The sequence below is a fragment of the Nothoprocta perdicaria genome, unplaced genomic scaffold, assembly GCF_003342845.1.
Source record: "Nothoprocta perdicaria isolate Ctin4 unplaced genomic scaffold, notPer1 scaffold_80, whole genome shotgun sequence".
In the NCBI taxonomy this organism is placed as follows: domain Eukaryota; kingdom Metazoa; phylum Chordata; class Aves; order Tinamiformes; family Tinamidae; genus Nothoprocta; species Nothoprocta perdicaria.
The window spans coordinates 1,592,248-1,611,655 of record NW_020456088.1 but is presented as its reverse complement, the minus strand read 5'-3'; the positions used below and the strand labels follow the sequence as shown (position 1 = coordinate 1,611,655).

The 19,408-nt window shown below is 39.6% G+C and overlaps 1 protein-coding gene across 4 annotated transcripts in view; it reads left to right on the top strand.

Annotated features, from left to right (window-relative positions):
* SCN5A (sodium voltage-gated channel alpha subunit 5) overlaps positions 1-19,408 on the top strand; it is a 165,027-nt gene that overhangs the window by 127,254 nt on the left and 18,365 nt on the right. For all 4 annotated transcript variants that reach the window (XM_026051896.1, XM_026051898.1, XM_026051897.1 and 1 more), the window contains 2 exons: positions 2,899-3,072; positions 17,677-17,799. In XM_026051896.1, the coding sequence (XP_025907681.1) occupies positions 2,899-3,072; positions 17,677-17,799 (297 nt within the window). The remainder of the gene's footprint in view (positions 1-2,898; positions 3,073-17,676; positions 17,800-19,408) is intronic.

Genomic DNA, 19,408 nt, shown 5'->3' with positions numbered 1-19,408 from the left:
AAGAGCAAGAGTAAACTACCTCATACCATTGCACAAAAGCCTAACACCCCACGGGGCTGTATAAATAGGCATGTTCTTCCACTCCAGTTGGCATCAAGGAGGCCTCAGCTGGAGCACTGGCTTCGGCTCTGGGCACTGCACTTTTGGAAAGATGTGGGCTAATTGATGAAACTCCAGAGGAAAGCACAAAAATTATCAGTGGCCTATAAAAGAGGAGCTATGAGAACACTCCAAAGTACTTGGTTTATGTAGTTTAAGGAAGTAACCTGCAGGGAGATGAGAAGATTGAAATACGTAAATGTTGATAGAAAAATGAAAGAAATACCAAGTCCACTAGGGATGGGCAGAAATTTAACCCAGGGGTTTTTATTGTATAATGAAAGGCAAGAGGCTGAAGACCTTCAGTAGACACTAGGCTGCTGAAAATTGCCATTGCTTTGCTGAATTCAAGTAGTCTGATGCTTTTGCACCAGTCTGAGGATCAATGTGTTATTTTTTTAACACATTTTAAAGAGATCACATCTCTCACTGTAGTATACTTTAGATGCACTTCCCCATGTATGTAACTAAAAATACTTCAAATACTGAATACTGAGATATAAATCTCATTTACTTTTCATTGCACACATTCTTTTACTTCATAAGTTTCAGCTTGGCTAGTGCAATTCTCTATATGGTTAAATTCTGCTGCCCTTTCTCATGTATCAGTTGTTTATATGTTTGTATGTTGTTTATATGCTGCCTGCTGTATATTTGTACTGTAAGTTAAACCATCAAAATATGTTTTCAGCTTTCTGGAAGAGATGTAAAGATGTTTCTTTTGCATTTAAGCCATCTACATAGAAATTGGGAACCTATGTTTTAATAGCATTTGTGAGCAATGTTGCAGGCATGCTGCTCTACTCTTACACAATAAGGTAGCAGATATAGCTCTTAAAGATATTTTACATAAAAAAGATTTCATAATTTGAAATAAAAAAAATGCAAACTACTGCAGTTTAGACTTTAGTGTGTTTAGTTTCTTAGAGCCTATAGTTCTTGAAGAAATGCCGTCTACCTTGAACATTCAGGCAGCATATTCTTCATGCCATGTTTAAGCTGCTTCCTGCCTCACAATTCTTTTTTAACAGAACATAGGGAGAGAAAAGTAGGAGTGGAGAGGAGGAAATCACTTTAAATGGTTTGTTGTTATTTTTGTGGTAATTGCAAAGTACCGCAAGTCATCTGACAAAGTGAGTGAGCCCCTATGTGAAGTGATAAACTCCAGTCTCTCTGTGTGTTTTTTTCTGTGGCTTTCTCCAACAGCTCTTTCACACCCTTGAAATATCATTTTCGAAGGCAAGATAGGAGACTGAGTTGCACTGAAAACGTCACCCCAAAGTGTGGGGACAAATGGACAAGCTTTGGCACTGGCTGCCAAGGCTTTCTTGTCTGTTTAATTACAGTTCCCTGGCAGGCAAGGGAGCAGTGTGACTGGTTGAGTGACAAGCAATACACTTCTTGTATCTGCAAGCACCGGGTGTTTGTTAACTTTCTGAAGTTCCTCAGAAAGTAGTTACAGATCTTGAAATATGTAAATGCAGATAATTAAGATGATTAGCACAGACCCTATCAAACAATATTGTGCTTTCTCGCTGCCAAGTGCTCCAGGTCACTCTGTGGGACAAGAATAATCTATTAAAACCTCTGTTATCCGAGTGACAAGAACATGGAAGCAATTTTTATAATGATGGTCATTTGAGTAGCTGGGTAAACACACTGCAACCATTGCTGGACTCAGCAAGTCCAAACCGGTTCATATATGTGCAAGGTTATACATATGTGGACAAACAAGAGATAAGTTATATGTGCAAATATATATTTGTGGACATATATATTCAAGCAAGATATACATTATGTGTACATTATAAAGCGAAGGCTACATTATGAAACTATATGTTTTATTTTAGTGGGCATATTGTTTTAAATCTTAAATATTTTATAGGGGTTATTAAGTTGCTCATACTTGTTACAGATACTGAATGTCTTTTGATGGTGCCATGCAGAAGATTAGTTAGAGAGACAGACGAGATGAGTAGACAGGTACCTTGACCTTTAAAACATAATTGTTCTGTTAAATGAATAATAATGAGCATTTCTTGAGGCGGATATCTGTAGCTACCTGAAATGTGATGGCTGAACAGGAGCCAGGGAACTTTGGTACTCTGTAAAACAGGCTTCTGCACGCTAATAACCCAATTTGTCATCATTAGCAATAAGATGCATTTGACTAAATGTAAGGGTGGGATTCTGCTGCTTAAAGACAAGCATCCAATGCCCTTGGAAACACGCCAGAGCCCTGGGCTGTCTGAGGTGTCCACAGAAGAGTGGCACAACCAGCAGCAGCAGAGGCAGAACACACTCAGGCACGTCAAATGGCTCTAGGTGTTTGTGTGTGAGACCTCCAGAGCAGCAGCCAGCTCACAGGTTCACAAACCCAGATGTAGGATGTCTAAGCAAGGGACATCTTGTCAGTACAGCCAGCAGAGGTTAGTTGACCATCTAGAGTCATCTAGACCATCTAGTCAACTAGAGTAGGCTGAAGAGATCTCCATCTATTGGAGCTGGAGCTTAGCCACGTATGCCATTCAGATTCATATACGCACATGCACTGAATTTCACTCTAAAAGACCCAACTGATGATCCGTTTGAAGTTAATCATATACCCAAAGTTTAACCTGTATTGCAGGGCCATAATTAATATCAGTCCTATTCAGCACACTTGTTTTGATACTAACATTAAAATATATCAAAAATCATAGACAGTTCCATCAAACATTACTATTTCTGCAATAAAGCACTGCTGTTTTCCAGCATAGTTCAGTAGAACACTTCTTAATCAATTTTTTGTACTTCTAGGCTTTTGAAGATATTTATCTGGAAGACCGAAAAAATATAAAAACCATGCTGGAATATGCTGACAAAATATTCACGTACATCTTTGTCTTGGAGATGCTTTTGAAATGGGTGGCTTATGGCTTCAAGAAGTATTTCACCAATGCCTGGTGTTGGCTTGACTTTCTCATTGTAGATGTAAGTATCATTTTGCAATATCATGTTTCTTGTATTGGATTTTTTCATGTGAACGTGTTTGCTAGTGACTTTGCATTTGCAAAATGATGGCTATCACTTCGTTTCTGAGTAACAACCTTGGGTTAACTTAAAAGTAGATTGCCAGACTTGGTATTAGGCTGTGCATTCCCAGGAATGCGCGTGCCAGCATGCAAAAGACCACGCTGTATCATTACACAGAGGCGTTACCCTGCTAATTTGACTCAGGCTCCGTTTTCATCCGTAAGAAGACACTCTTTCCTTGAGCATTCAATGCCTGATTCCACACTCAGGACTAGCACAAGGTCTGGTTACCTCCGACTACTCTCCACATGACCTCGGCACACAAGTCTTTCAGCAGATTAGAGAAGTTATCCCTGGCATAGTTTCCTGGCAAGGCTGCCAGGGATGCATAACGGTATGTTCAGTACCATCTCCCAAGTATTTACAAGTGAAGGAGTCCAGAAGAAGGTGTGAATAGTCTCCTTGCCAGAGTGATTTCACCATTACAAAACCTTACAAAATGTTCCAAATCTTTGCAATATTGTGACACGTAGTTCTACTGAAAGGATAAAGCCTAGAATTAAGTAAATGTTATTCAAAAGGGAGCTTATGCTCCGAAAGTGTTGCTACTACCAGGCTTTTCTCCACCAAAGGTGTGTGTGATTTAGACACCCATCCAAAGGGAAAGGTTAAGGTTAAGGAAGGAAAAAGTTAGCACACCAAATCTAGAATTTCCCAAGGCTTGAGTGGGGATCTGTTCAGTTCATGAGAAGCCAGAAATACAACATCCTCCATATGAGATATAGCATATCACCATGTATCAATAAGGGAGGTGGTTTTCTTCCCAAAGCCATTTCTAATTTGCTTGAGTTGTAAGTGTGGAGGGCTGGCTGAGCTCTGTTATGACTGGAACTTATTAAACTTTTGAGAAATTATTTTTTCCCCATTTTACATCTGAACCTTCACTCAAGGGACAAACTGAACTTTCTTTGGCCCTGGTCCAGAAAAGCACTTCAATAGGACAATTTACTTGTTTGAAGTTATGGACATGTCTAAGTGCACTGCTGGATCAGAGCCTCTGGAATCTTCTCCAGAGCTTTAATAAATTGATTTATAAAAAGGAAGTTCTTTACATAAATTGGAGGTCATAAATTCCTCTTCATATACATGCTTGGAAACCTCTTAAAGGGAAGGCACGCATTTTTCACAGATTAGCTTCAATAGGAGGGGAAGGCCTGGTTTAATTAACTAACCACAAAAGTGGAAACCACAGGTTCCTAAATTATAGTCCAAATCGGAAAACTCTGCTTACTGTGGTTTTGGTCTTGTGACATGGCTTTTCTTTCTAAATTTCTCCATCTGGAAAACGGAGCTAATAAGAATTACAATATTATATGGGCTTCCAGGATTTTGTTGTTGTAGTTAATGTCCATAATGAGCTTCTGAAGACCAGGAGTGCTGGAAGAGGGCTGAATATTGTCACGACTATAAATAGGAGGGTCCTCCTGGCAGGAACAGTGGTTCGCCAGTGCATTCGTTGAAACAGTTTCAAGCTCTGCTCCACTTCAATATTAACGATTTCAAATGGGCTCACAGTTGTTATAAATATATATATTATGGTATGACATTTAATTAATGCTAGGGGGAGTGAAACTGAAATCAAGCTAAATCCTGCCCTCTGCTCCTTCCTGCTCGCTTGGAAGAGGAGCTGCTTTAGAACACGAAGTCAATATGCAACCCAGGAAGTTAGGTAGAGATTTGTCTTTTAATAATAGGGTTTATGAGAATAATGTCAGGTTGTAGCATCAGCCACAGTCAGGCTGGGCAAAGAGGATACACATCCCCTGCTGCAGATCCATGTGGCCTAAGACAGAGCTGCTGGAAGGAAAAGGTCCCTGAGATGCTCCATCTCCCCCGTAAATCCCTCCAAAGAAAGCTTTCTTATTCACCCAGTCCTTCTGTTTTCTTAGCATATATTTAAATGTTGTTTTTGCAAGTTCACTAAGCTAGGCAAAAATTGCCTCACCCTTGAGTTGTTTTAGTTAATTAATTGACTTTAGGAAATATCACATGCTTTGCTGTTCCCACTTAATAAAGCTTTTCCCTCTTTGCCCCTTTATGTTCTTCAAAGTCATTTTCCGATGCAGATTATGAGAAACCCATACTGTATTTTTAGCGGATTTAACAGATGCTCTTCTCCTACCCTATTGCTCACACACACCCTGCCACTCTGAATTGGCAGAGCAACATGCTGTCATTTCTACAGCACACTTTTTACTTGAATTTACATTTTCTTTTCCGTTCTTTGAGAAGCAAATCGCTGCAACTGAAATGCAGAAGGGAGTGAATGGATGAATTAGATGCTCCAAAAGAAGCAGATGAACCACTTGTCTGAGTTTCTCAAATTTATTTGTTTAAAATTATTCACTTAAAAATTCCTGATCTGCAAATTATTCATTAGCAGTTTGGTATCGGTATTCAAAATTCAAGCTGCGATGGCTGATTTTTCATTGGACATGTGAAACCATCTATCATCTGTGTTTTTTCATTGTACAAATGCAACTCAGAATCCTTTTTCTGCTGTGAATAATTCATAAAACCAGCTCAAAATCTGCAAGTATTTTTTAATTCTAAATGGGAAATGAATACAGAGGGAATATAAGCATATTGCTGCAAAATTTGGGGTTTTTTTCCTTACCCTGCTCTTTGACGGACCTTTAACTGATTTGAGCCTGTGGAACAGCAAAGACTCCATCTCATAACTGTGGATTACGAAAGAAAATTCTGACTTGTACAGCCTAGACATCAAAACACACAGTAATCCACAAACCCAAAGCTATTTTTACTAGATGTAGAATCCCTAAAGGATGATCTCTGGTAATGGGCCTCTGTGCATCTCAAACAAAGCTTTTAAACACATTGCAGCACAATAAAAAGTCCTATCAACAACATTGCAGCAGATTTCTTTGGGAGGAAGAGAGGAAGGAAGCGAGGAATAACCTAACCACAAAATACAGGCTATTTCAACATAGGGTACATGGGAAAGATGCCATGAGATGCCTGCTGAAATATTGGACACTTGGAACAAAAAGCATTCATGTATATATGTGCAACAAGTCATCTCACAGTAAATAGCAACTACGCTGCTAGAAGTAACCCACGTTCACCCTGCTGCAGAGCTTCTCTGTGCTCATGAATTGGAGTGATGAGGACTGTAAATCCAGTTATTTTCAATGAGGGGAAAAATTGGAGACTGTAGTAATGAGGAAAACAAACAGACTAGTATATCTGAAGTTTAAGCAGATATCAATGTCACCATTGGGACTGGTGTTTATGCGCAAGCTTCTGTGTGAGGGTGCCCAGGCAAATATTTTCACAAAGAATAGATATTTGCCAAGCATTTATGCAATCAAAAACCTCTTCATACAAAGCAGATTAAAAGAGGAGCATGGGCTTGGCCTGGGATGAAGGAGTATGGAATTGCAAACGAACAGTTATGAAAACTCTTCCCAACTCGTTGTGCATGGTGATAGAGATGGGTATTTAAACAAGCAGCAGATAAACTCCACCATTTCTGCAAGCTGATATCATGATTGATTTTCCTTTCAATTATTTTCTCTGACCTATAAGTATTATTTTGAGTTTATCTCGCTTGAGCTTGAGCCAATTAATTCCAAGCTCTGTTCCAATCTCTGCTGGCAGTGGATGGATTATTCTGTTGCGGTGGTCAGTTCAAAGAAGGCATCAATCCAAAGCTTGGCATCACTCAAGCAAAAGCTTTTGGTTTGTGCATTACTGTGTGTTTTGATGCCTAGGCTATACAAGCCAGAATTTTCTTAAGTAATCCACTGCATCAGTGGTGATATTGCCATTGACAGGTTCTTTCCTACTTGATCACACCTTGTACACAGAGAAGACCAAGCTCCTGAAGAAGCTAGCTGTTGTGACAGAGCTCTCATGAGAGAAATATAATATCCCTGATTCATTAGCAAAGCTCAGGAAAAAAAAATTGCAGTCAAGTTGCATTGCCTGCCTTATACACAAATAAAAAACAAACAAACAAACAAAAAACTCTTAAATGGGCACTAGTATCGTCACTCTACAAAGTCCATTATCAGAAATCCATCATCTCCATTGCAGCTGTGGGGTCTGTTTTAATTGACCAAAATCAGTTCAAATCCAGGCTTAAAGGAACCTGATTATCATTTACTGCTTTTGGAGACACAGGAGGTGAGGGCTTCACAGCAAATTCTTTCAAACACTATGACATCTTCCTAAGGTGCGGTGATGGGTAAAAGATATTTTCTTAAGTGATTGCTGTCTTAAAGATGGTGACATCCTCTTTCTTTGCAGATCATCCTCAGCACTGGGCCCAAACACCATGGGCTGCAGCAGCCATGGGAAGATGATCTAGTGCACAGCTTTTGCCCAAATAGCCCACCAATTCACTCTAGTTGAGCTACCAGTGAGAAAAACCAGCTTCTTCCATCCCTTTCTCCCTGCCAGCCCGTTCTGCCACTGTGGAGGCAGGAGGCTCACAACAGGTTAAGCAGTTCAGCTTAGCTGCAGAAGAGATCAAGCCGGGCTCAGCAACAGATTTTGTGGTCAGATTTCTTAAAAGAGTTATTCACCAAATCCACTAGGCAGGATCTTGTGAAAGCAGTGGATGTGAAATAACCTAAATAAGCTCTAATCTTTTAATTTTTTCTTTCTTTTTTTTTTTTTTTTTCTTTTGTGAATGGAGAAACATGAATATATTTCTGTGATTTGCCTGGAGCTTCTGAGTTTGTACTTAGAGATGTGTATCCCCCATCAAGCAACAGTCTGCTCCAAACTTCTTATTTGCTTGGATGAGAACAGCTCATGGATGTTCAATCCATGTTCAATCAATTAAATACACCATCATTTTCACTGAATGCTTAAGAAATACAGACATGGCATTTTCCAGGATAGTTTCCTAAAAAGTGCCTCCTCTAAGATTTTTGCTTACACTTCACTGACAGATGACTTTTAGGGTTTTTTTCTAAAGCTAATAATCCTTGGTTTTGAAATGAACACTTTAAAACTGTCCTTCTATTCTTAGTTTAAAATTGAATAGAATTAAATTATGCCCTTGTGATGGATTGTCTTTAAGTGACAATTAAAAGCTTGATATATGAAGTAAATATTGATGGTTTATGATTACTTTAATTGTTTTTTTTTCATCTGTATTCCCTGTTGATTAGCAAGGTGATTTCTATTTGCTTTACCAGTAATTGCACAATCTACTATAATGAGTTGTTCCCAAACAGCACTGAAACCCAATTTGTATTCTTGGGAAATAATCTTAAAAGCAAATGGATTTCACCTAGATTTTGTTCTGAAGAGAACATAAGAACGGCATGACAAGAATACAGCCAAGGTAAAGTAAAAATAATATAGCTTGTCACTTGGAAGAGCCCCTTATGAGTGAATTTATTAGTGCTCTCTGCAAGCTCTCAAAAATCTACAGGTTGGAACAGAAAATCATCACATTCAGAGCACAGTCTTGTCTAGTTTTAGTCCAATGCCTCAAAGCAATGCTCTTTGGGGATTTTTAAAGATGTTTCGGTGCACATTCTTCTGGGACCTGACTGATGATATCTCAGATACTGAACAGGAGGGAATCCCTCCCAGAAAAACAGGGAGCACTATTTTCTAAAAGGAAACTGAAAATGCTGTATTGCTACATGTTGGCTAATTCAGGACAAGAAATTCTCATGAAGAGAAGACAGCTGCTTTTAATGTGTGTAAGCAGACCAGAGGACACTGTAAATCTCCCTTCTGCCTCCCCACACCTTATCTCAGTGTAACATGTGAAAGATCATCGAAATGTCTTGTCTTATCTTAGTTTGCACCTCACATTAGTCATTGCAGAAATGCTAAAAGGAGCCAAGTGATAGCACAAGCTAGGTTTGTGACAAGGCATCACAGGATGGAGCACACTCAAGCTGGAGGAAAAGGGAAAATAAATGAAAATGAGGAGGAAAGTACAGCAGAAAGTATATCCTGTTAACAGCACGTGGCAAAATGATAGCAGTATGAAGAGTTTAACTCAGTTTGTATTGAACTGGATTAACCAAACATTTTTATATCTTCAAATGATTTAAAGATGGGACATTTCAATTTTTTTTTTTTTTTTTTTTTTTTTAGGATGAATTGCTTTGAAAGGGAAAAAGAGAAACATAAAACTCTTGAGCTGTCATATGCAGTCTGCTTGTCCCTTTCTATCACTAAGAGTGTAGTGACCAGATTCTTTCTAAAGTGATATTTTGCATCTATGATCAGTGCAGCGAGGGTGAAGTGGGCTAGATCTAACCATCTTAGTGGAATCCCACACTCTCCCTGAAGGTGGAGGAGGATTGTCCTACGCTCCTTCTCACAGATTATCAGCATCACTTGCAGATGACAAAATGTCATCTTACCACTCTTGAGTCTCTATCCATCCATCTGGCATGGTCAGGGATGAAAGGGCTGCTATCAGGAAGGAGAAAGGAAAGTTGTGGATATAAGCAAATTCCAGCACTGGCTGCCTAACATCAGCCCTCTCCCATCTCTCAAATCACTACATGTAAAGGAAAGAGAGAAGTCATCGGATGCATAGCCATGCAGCCTGACATCCTATCTCAGCATGGCTCTGCTACTGACTTTAGGGTGTCTTGTGACAAGGAAAATGAAGGTGAGGGCTCCTACTTGTAATATCAGGATCCTATCCTTTTTGTAGTCCCTTTCCACCCTAGCATAACCAATATAAACTCAGGATTTGTTCAGCCTGAAAAATCCAACAGAGATAATTTTCAAGATAAAATGATCATGTTTCCCACACCAACTCAGTTTTATTTATTGATTTTTTTAAATTGATTTGGAACATCTGATTAAACGAGTGCTTTCTGGAAATCAACAAACGCAGGACTGCAAGTTGTGGATACAGCCCACATAGATTCTTCTCATTTCTTTTTGCATGGGGTCATGTGTAAGTTAGATTGAGCCAAATTCTGCCCAGAAATAAGGGCCCTTTCAGCCCAGCACCCTAACGCTCCACACAGTCGATGGGTCTGAGTCTTGCAGAAACGACTGCCTGTTCTCAGAGCAACTGCCATGTGACTCCAGCTTTATAAACCTGACTTTAAATAGTAAATAATAATAAAGCGCTGTCCTGTCCTCTTCTGACAAGAGCACTGAGCAGCAAGGAGATACCCTGGGATGAATTGTGCAAGGGTTTTGTGGATCCTTTTAAGAGGGGAAATATCCTTTTTAGTCAGCTGCCATAAATCAAAGCTTTCTCCACAGTGAGCAATAGAACTTCCTTGAGAATGAGAATTTCTCTTTTTCCTCTAAACTCTAGTAGAAATCCTAAATTTTTCATGCCACTTGCATGGGCACGGTCACCATGGTGCTCCCCAGAGATGCAAAACTGTAACACAGAGGAAGCCTTTGGTCAAGCTTTGGCTGTTGAAGAAGTGTGCATTGTCCCAGAAAACCACATTGATCCCTCTTCCATGAGGGAAAACAGGGAGATCTGGGGCAATGCTGTGTATTTGCAGTGGACAGGAGAACTGAGAAAGGCTGAGAACCCATCTGGGAAGGGATGTGCGGGAAAAGCATCAATGGACAGGAGAGTGGAGTCCCTTGCCTCTCAGCAGCAGATCACTCTCCTTGCCCTCGGAAATGAGCCGTGAGTTAATTCTTGATTCCCAGCCATCTGCCTTGGGAATTTCCTGGGGTTGTCAGAAAAGCCAGAACAGGTGTAAAGGAGGCGACAGATTAAGGGAACAGCGAGACCTAAAGAGGTTCTTCTGGAAACTGCCAGGAAGCAATTAGTAGGCAGAAATGATTTATTTAAAAGCATTTAAGCCAACAGGAGTGGTGCATGCTGTTCACAACAAGGCTGCCCTCTGAAAGGGAAATATTGCCTTGAAAAGCACAGACGGGAGAAACAGGAAGCAAGCTGAGAACATGGAATATTAATAGAGCTTCACAGGCTTAATCTGAGTATTAGATGGGGAAAAGAAAGAAGAAAGAAAGAAAAGGGGAAAGGAGAGAAATAAATAATAAGAAAGAAAAAAGAAGAAAGAAGGAAGAACAAAAGAAAGAAAGAAAAGAAGACGATAAGAAAAGAAAAAAGAAAGGGGAAAAAAAAAGATAGGAAAAAGAAAAAGCTAGCACATAGAGGAAACATCTTGGAGCAAAAAATAAGAGGGATTGGTGTAAAAGCGTCTGGAAAATCTTATGGATACATGTCTTTATGTTCTGAGAAGTAACGCCTGGCTTTCCAGGAGATAATTTTTTGTTTCTAATTAACCTAGTCACTCGTGCAGCCCATCACATTACGTTACATGAGAACACTTTACGAGCAACAATGAACTCCTTCCATGGAGGCACGGTACGTTTGGGAAGGTCTTCATTAACGTGTTTAGTTTCTAAGCCACAGACTAACACTGGTGCTGTACGACTACAGTACAAAATCTGTGTTCTTTATCTGGATGTAAGGGCTGTGGTTCAAGGATACAGGAATCACAGCTGAGAATTTGATTTAGGCCACCTTAATGTCTTCCAGGGTGCTAAGTTTAGGATTACTCTTTTTCCCCCTAATTTGCAACATGCAATTATTTGAATTGCAGGCACAATTATAAAGTAAGCAGACGTGTGGCAGGAAATACAGTAATAGAGTGAAAAGCTGAAGTGATGTTAAAAAAAAATGAGGGGATAATGAATCAACACTCATAGCTGCTAGATGCTGAAAGGATTACCAACCTCATTCCAAGCCTGTCTCACCCAACCGTATTTCAGAGCTAAAATTCCATGCATTTTGATTAAATTTGCTGATTCCTTTTTCCCTGTAGGTTTTGTTTGTTTTTGTTTCTATTTGAGACTCAAATCTAATTCCACTCCTTTGTAAATCAATAGGAGAAGCTTTGGGCCATAGGACATGCTTTTAAAGACACTGGGCTTCTGCTTGGACTTTGAACACCCACCTTTCGGATATTCCTCTCTGTGGCAGCAAGAGGAGAAATCAGAGAGGATTTAAAAGAGGGATCCTAAGTAATACAATCTCTCTTCCTTTTTTTTTTTTTTCTTTTCATTTTTTTAAGCACAATTAGAGACAGGTCTTCCCAGAGCGTGCAAAAAGCTATTTAGAAGCACTGGAGGCCTGCATTAGCTTAGACTGCTCATTTAAGTAAGCGGCCAAAGCTTTCAAACCAGCTGCTCTGCTCCCTTTTGGATATCCTTTCTTCCCTGCTCCCTACACTCTAATTTAAACAAGCAGGTTGATTTGATGAAATCCCTGGCTGCATAAAACATGTGCACCAGCCCAAATCAGGAAGGAGGTCTCATGTTCTCTGGAGAGAGCAGTTTGCAAGGGCATTGCCCACAGCTGTGTGCTGCAGGAGCTTAGCAGAGGTTTTTGTTCCTCTCATGGCTTTTATGCTCTAAATTAGCAGATAGAGAGCATTTTTATTATTACTCAGGGAGTGGTTTTTTTTATTGCCACTCCTTGTTCCTGGGCTCTGCTGTTCATGTAGTGGTTCTCAGGGGTTAACACAAGAATGAGCTCTATACCTGGTACCATCTGCCTTGGAGGCATGCTGTTTAGTCCAAGCATAGTCAGTTTGATTCCAGTATGGTCCAGGCTGTCTGGCTGTCTGAAATGATGTGTTTTCAGTCTGGCAAGAAGGAGGGTGAAAAAGAAAGGAGAGGCACCAGTTCCAGCTCAGACCCATCTCCTTGTCATAGGAAACCCCAGCACAGCTCTCAAAGAGCCTGCCTTTCTCACCGCGGGAGCCAGCAAGATTTCATGGCTCGGAAGTGCACGCATGCTGCTAAAATGCTTTTGAAATGTGTGGATGTAGGAAAGGAACCAGAGAATAGAAAGTAAAACTCCTCTGCTGACATAAGTGCGGTAGATTCTTGGGAGAACCCATATGTGATCTTTTGATTAAAACCGTTTCCCCTGTGCATGCTGAAAGGAAGCTGAATTATTGCACTTTCTAATTTATAGATGTGTTTTTCAGCAACCTTAAAATTCTCCTTAGACAGCTTTACTGGGGTTTACATCAGTTAACATCACCAATTTCTTAAAACACTGTCAGATAGTGAAGACACATATACCCATTACATGTCTTTATCTCTGTATGTTCGCAATGAACAGTTTTAACAGTCCAAAAGATGCTGCATATTTGTCAGCTTGAGAATTATAGTGAATGCCACGGTGGAGTTCTTTAAGAGATTAAAACAGCTTGAGAGCTTAAAGATATACATTATAAAGCCTCCCATTTTAAAAGCCTGGCCCCTGCCTTCAGTCTGCTTCCCTCGTGTGACAGGGAGTGCTTGGACACATGGCACATATTCTCCTTAACACAGAGAAAATGCTTAATATGCAAGGCTTTCATATCAGTGGGTGCCACTATGGTAGCAAAGCATGTGTTGTATGATCTCAGGAATGTGACAAGACCCCTGTAAATATTAAATCTGAGGAAGTGAAATATATTGGAAAAGCCTACTGATTCCTGGAGAAGATTTTTTTTGGATGGTGGGGTCAATTATAACCTAGTATTGGATTATCAAAATGAAATTCAAGGTATTGATCTCATTAGCAGCACCTCTCTTCTGAGGTAAGAAGCAGCCACATTGGGTGAGAAATATCAGCCACGGCTTAGATAGGAGCCCTAGGGCTTTACTGGGACACTCAACCAGTGAGCCGGGTGCCTGTTTTAGAGGCGGAGTCCTCGGAAGAAGTCTTGGGAAGCCACTGATAAAACTGAGGAGAAGAACTGGAATCCTATCCCCCCATGATGGGGATTTTGCCATTATTGTCAGTGGAGTCAGGACAGCTTACACAGACTTAAAAAGAAAATTCCCTTTTCTTACTGGTCTTCCTTTCCAGCTAGGTTGTAAGGAGGAGCTCATGATAGAAAAATCCAGGGAAGACATCATCCTGGTGCCTCGAGCAGAATAAACAGAAAGTAAAGGGAGGTGCAAAAGAGCCTATAGTTAGCAAACATATATGTTATTGCTTGATTGGGTTAAGGAAAGCAAAATTTAGACAGAGGACCTGTGAATACTACTTAGTAAGATCCAGGAGGTGCTGAAAAAAACCTAACACTCCAGGACTGCACTAGAAGTAGAATATCTTCAAATAAGAACAATAATAGGGCTTTTGGGGTCAGAAGAAGTGCAAAGGAGGAAGAGTACTCTGCAGCTTAGGTTTGACTCCTTAGAGTCTGACGACCTTTCGTAATATTATATGGTGCTGCCAAATTTTCAGAGTAGCTTTTTCCTGAAAAAAGCTACAAATCAATTTGCAAATATAGAAACAGTTAGAATTATGTGCAGTACTGAGAAACTGGAGTTTGCATTGACTCTTGAGTTGTTTTTGAGGTGCCAGGAGTATTCTGATACCAAGCAGACCACAAGGCAGAAACCAAGAGTAGCTTGGGGCTACATAGCCTTGTAACAAGACAAGAAAAGTAATAGGAACCGCTGACTTCACCTTTTTGCTGTGATTATGTGGGGCAGTCAGCAACAATTTTGAAAACTACTTGACTTTTTCCCTAAAAATAACCTTCTGGGTCACTTTTAATCAAGTCGAAATGGCCAAGTTTCTGCTTTAGTGATTCTTCTATAAACAATATTTGACGGGGATACCTTCAAAATCAACAGTCGAGCATTTTAGCGAGTTATCTCAGACTCATTTCTGACTTCAGCCTTGTAAATCATCACCAAATATCACACAGCTTCACGGCCTTAATCCTCTGAATAGATATCTAATGCTGTGTAAATCTGTGTCAGGAGAACAGCAGCACCTGTGATGCATTTCAGGGTGACATTTATGGCACTCTGGAGAAAATGGTAACTCTCTCAAATCCAAAGTCTAGTTTGGCAGAATTGAAGCAGGACATCTACCTTGAGAGTAGGGGAGTTATGGGACATAAATCTGAGAATAAAGAAGGAAGAAAGCAGAAGTTTGTACAGGGCAATCTGAAAACCTTAAAAATATTTGACTTTCAGTCATTGGAGGTGAAGATAGTGAAGAAGAAGGGTATCAGGTGATTTGTATTTGATTCATTTTCTCTTAGATCTATATATTCATTTAACAAACACACGAGCCCACTGTGGAATATGTGAGTGTGCATATCTTGGTTTCGATCATATAGGATGCTGTTTTTCTTTTTCCTCCAGCTTTTCAGGTTAAGAATCTCTGAGACCTCATAGATTTAATGCCATTTTCTGTACTAAATTTTCCACCAAGGATATAATTATATACCACAATGGTACTCTTAACAAGACACCTCAAAAATGCAAAATATATTGAAATTTTAAGAGGCTCTAGCATATTAGCATACTGCTAACCTGCCAACTGCTGTAAGCCAAATCCCACAGTCCTTTCTCCTTAATTAGGTACCTTCTCATTAAAATCAACCAGAATAGTAAATAAAAGTTGCACACTTTGGACTCTATGGTAATGGGACTTTAGAGGACAAATCATAAGCTTAAAAGCCCTGCCAGTAAAAAATAGGGAAGATATTGCTAGATGGCACACTACCAGTTTAAGAACATCAGCAAGTTTAAAGTGGATTTAAAGAGACTTCCTCCTGTCAGAGATAGAGTTTCATATTTAACTGAGCACTAACTCTAAAATTTAGGGGGGAAAAAAGTAATACCAGTGAGTATATCAATCCTATAGTAGGATCTACTGCAAAATAGCTTCTTCTGTGCAAATATGAGTTCAAGTCTTTCAAGAGTTTTCTTAGGGAAGGAAACAACCTGATTGTCAACTGTGAAGTTTTTAAAGAGTTCTCACTGCTAGAATGAGAAAGTGGTTGTTAGCAGACCTTCCTTCTGCATCAAACTCTGGATCTGCTCAAGGAAGGAGAGCTTGTGTTGCTCCTTGTTAACAGCAACATGTTCAAGTGTGACAGCCAGTCTCTGTGCCACTTTGTCACCTACAGAGCCAGGCTGGCTGATCCCAACAGATATCCAACCCGTTGCATCCATCCCAGCCTTGGAATCTTCCAGACCTGCTCTTAGGCTTGCTGCAAAGCACATGCCATTAAAATAAATAAATAAATAAATAAATAAATAAAGTAGGTAAATTGAGCCAGTTTTGTAAAGATACTTATATGTACTTATATCCAGATATGACAAACCTTATCACAAACCTCATGGATGATGTTGAGCTGGTCACTCAGTGGTCATGTTCAGAGGAAAAATCCTAAAATTGATGGGATAATTTAATTTCCCAGCAGAATTGACTGTCTTCATGGGGAAGCCTAGAGACTGCACCTTTTTTATGTAATTGGAATCTGAACTTTTAGGCTTAGTTTCTATCTTTTAAATGTCAATAAAGTACATTCCTTTTAGGTCAGCTTTGCAGATAAATACACTTGTGAGAGTGAGATACTCACATGCCATGATAACCATGTTAAAGTTACTAAAATAAGACAAGAGCAGTAGTCCTATATCTCTCCAGAGAAAAGAAGAGATTATTAAAGATGGGAGTAAATTATGGTTCCTTTGAAGTCTGTGCAAATCAGAGCAATACTTATGGTGCTGGAGAACTGTTTGGTTTCTCACTCCCTAGTCAGTGTGAATTCAGGTTGTGAATACTGTTTTCAATGTGCAAAATATGTTTTCTCCATATACTTGTTCATCTGACCAGTTATCCCAACAACTGCCTCTCTGTTCACACAGATTCCTGTTGTAGACCTGGTAACACCCACATTTTTGCTCATCTGGACACCATAAAGAACAAGAGCATTGAACCTCCTCCATGCTTTCTCCAGTTTTGAAAATAGTTTATAGATTACTCCCAACAAACTGTTTTTGAGGGGGAATGAACCTTAACACTCAACACCTGCCAAGTTTCCTTCTCCTTTACAGGCTGTTTAGGAATCAGAGAAAAGTGGTAAAGTGCTGAACAAAACAGTCATGTCTACATAATTCTTTTAAAAGCCTACGATATAAAGTAAGATCTATTGCCAATTTTGAAGACTTGTTTTCTAATCAGTAAGTTTAAGGCTGGTAATTGAATGGTAGTTCTTAAAATCTTTTATCCCTGCCAGGAATGGTTAGATCTTACAGGTGTGTGGAATGGTTCATCTGGAAAGCCCTAAATTATAACATTTACGTGACTCATCATATTTCAAAAGTGGAAGGTGCTCATGCACCTTCTGAAGTGTGCAGAAAACCCACAACGTTGGTGTCATGGAGAGATGGTTGTGTAGCAATAATTGCTTTTTTAATCCACTTTGTACAAACTGATGGTAAAAGGAGTTCTGCGTATTTAGTTAAATGAGAAAGGACACCTTTAAAAGTCTGTATTATATAAAGTTTGTATTAAACCTGAAGCAAAGTTTTGATAAGTTGGAAAGAATTCTATATATGTGTGGATGTAAAATATCCTTTTTACGGTCTAATGTAATGATTTCCATTTAAGATTTTTTAATTTTTTTTACCCTGTTGCACTAACCAGCTGTTTCTTTTCAGAATGGTAAGGCAGAAGAGAAGGAAAACAGCAGAAGTCCACTAACAGATTGGATTTTTTTCCTTTGTGTCTCCATACAGGTCTCTTTAATAAGCCTCATAGCTAATGCACTTGGATACTCCGAGATGGGTCCCATTAAATCCCTCAGGACACTACGAGCTTTGAGACCATTAAGAGCATTGTCACGATTTGAAGGGATGAGGGTAAGAGTAAATAAAGCACCGATCAAAGCTCAACTGTGTGACATCAAGCATGTAACAGGGCCCTGCTGCCCTTGGTTTTGTCTTCATTTAGTCTGCAAAAGGGAGCGAATTATAAAGCTGTATGAAGACAACAAAATCAGAAATCCTTTCTTTGTCTTGGCTGCAATTATATCTTTGCAGCTTTATCCTCTGGTGGATTTCACGATAAACTAATCCCGCTGCATAACTTGTCATATTGTGTTTTTAAAAACAGCTTTTTGGCTGAGGAAGCATCTGGCTAACAATTACCTCTCAATTATACGGCGTAGCAGGGGAATAACAGAGCCACAAGTTTGCTGCTTGCTTTTGACATGCATTAAAATGAGACTGACTGGGAAAGTTCTTAAGGATTTTCTCACTGATTGTTAAAGGAAAAATTAGAAAACGCCAAAGATATGGAAAGCAAATGAACAAATCTACCGAATCTTTGCTTTGAACGTATTTCAGCTTTAATGTGGGATGACAGGATTAACATTATCACCAGTAATTTTTATTTGCTGCTCTGTCATGTCTGCCTCTCTCCCTTCCACCTTGCTTCCCCTGCATGGCTGTATCTGCGCAGCATACCTGTTTATTTGTTAAGCCTACCTATGACACTAATCAAGCACAGCCTAGATCGGTGCTTTGTTTATTTAACTCCTTGCACCATGCATGACTTGCAAACGATGACAACTGCTATCCATGTGAGCCGAGGCTGCTGCTAATCTTGCAGATCACATAGCAAAATAAAGCAAATCTCTGCATGGCACCTCCTCTGTAATCTGTGAGCACCACTTTGGGGATCTGCGGCCATAATTCCATGTAAGACAACTTATGTTCTGCCTGGAGAACCCAGATCTCTCTGCAAGGCCAAAGAAAATGGTACAGAGGTATTTTCAGCATAGAACTTTCCTGTAGACAAATTTTATTCTGACTCATTGGTGTTTAGAATGGGTCGTTCATGCAGTGAACTCTTAGCACTTGGATGTCCTCCTTGTGATACCTCTGCAGTAAGACAATGCAGAGCCTGATACAAGCCAGAAAACATGGCACAATAGAGCAATTTTGGAATACTTTTTTATTGCTTCAACCCGCACTTTGTCTGTTCTGTGGATTACCAGAGTTGGGGATCCAAGATTTTGTCCCACAATCACATAATTTCCATCAATGTAGTACAGCCAAACCTAGCTACAGGTCACTTTTCTCTGCATTGGTAGGAACAGGGAAAGGTTCAAGAGGCTCTATTCATCTGGGCATGCAAACCTGATTTATTTACCTCTTTCAGGAAACACAATGTTTTAAAAGTAATTCACAAAATCCAAACAGAAGCAATGCTGTGAATCCTCAGCCAATACAAAATGATACTGCATCGATGTCACTGAAGATGCTCACTCTCTTTCACTCTTTATTAAACCTACATAAGTTGATCAAAAGTTGGTTTCAACAAAAGCTGCACTTTTACTAGAGTGATTTCTGCATGGGCTCTCTCAAATAAATTTAAATCTGACTTATAGAGGCTTAGCTTCTATGGGTAGATTTACAAGTTCAAGCGAAACCCCTTTAAGATATTTTAAGCTGACCTAAGACCACT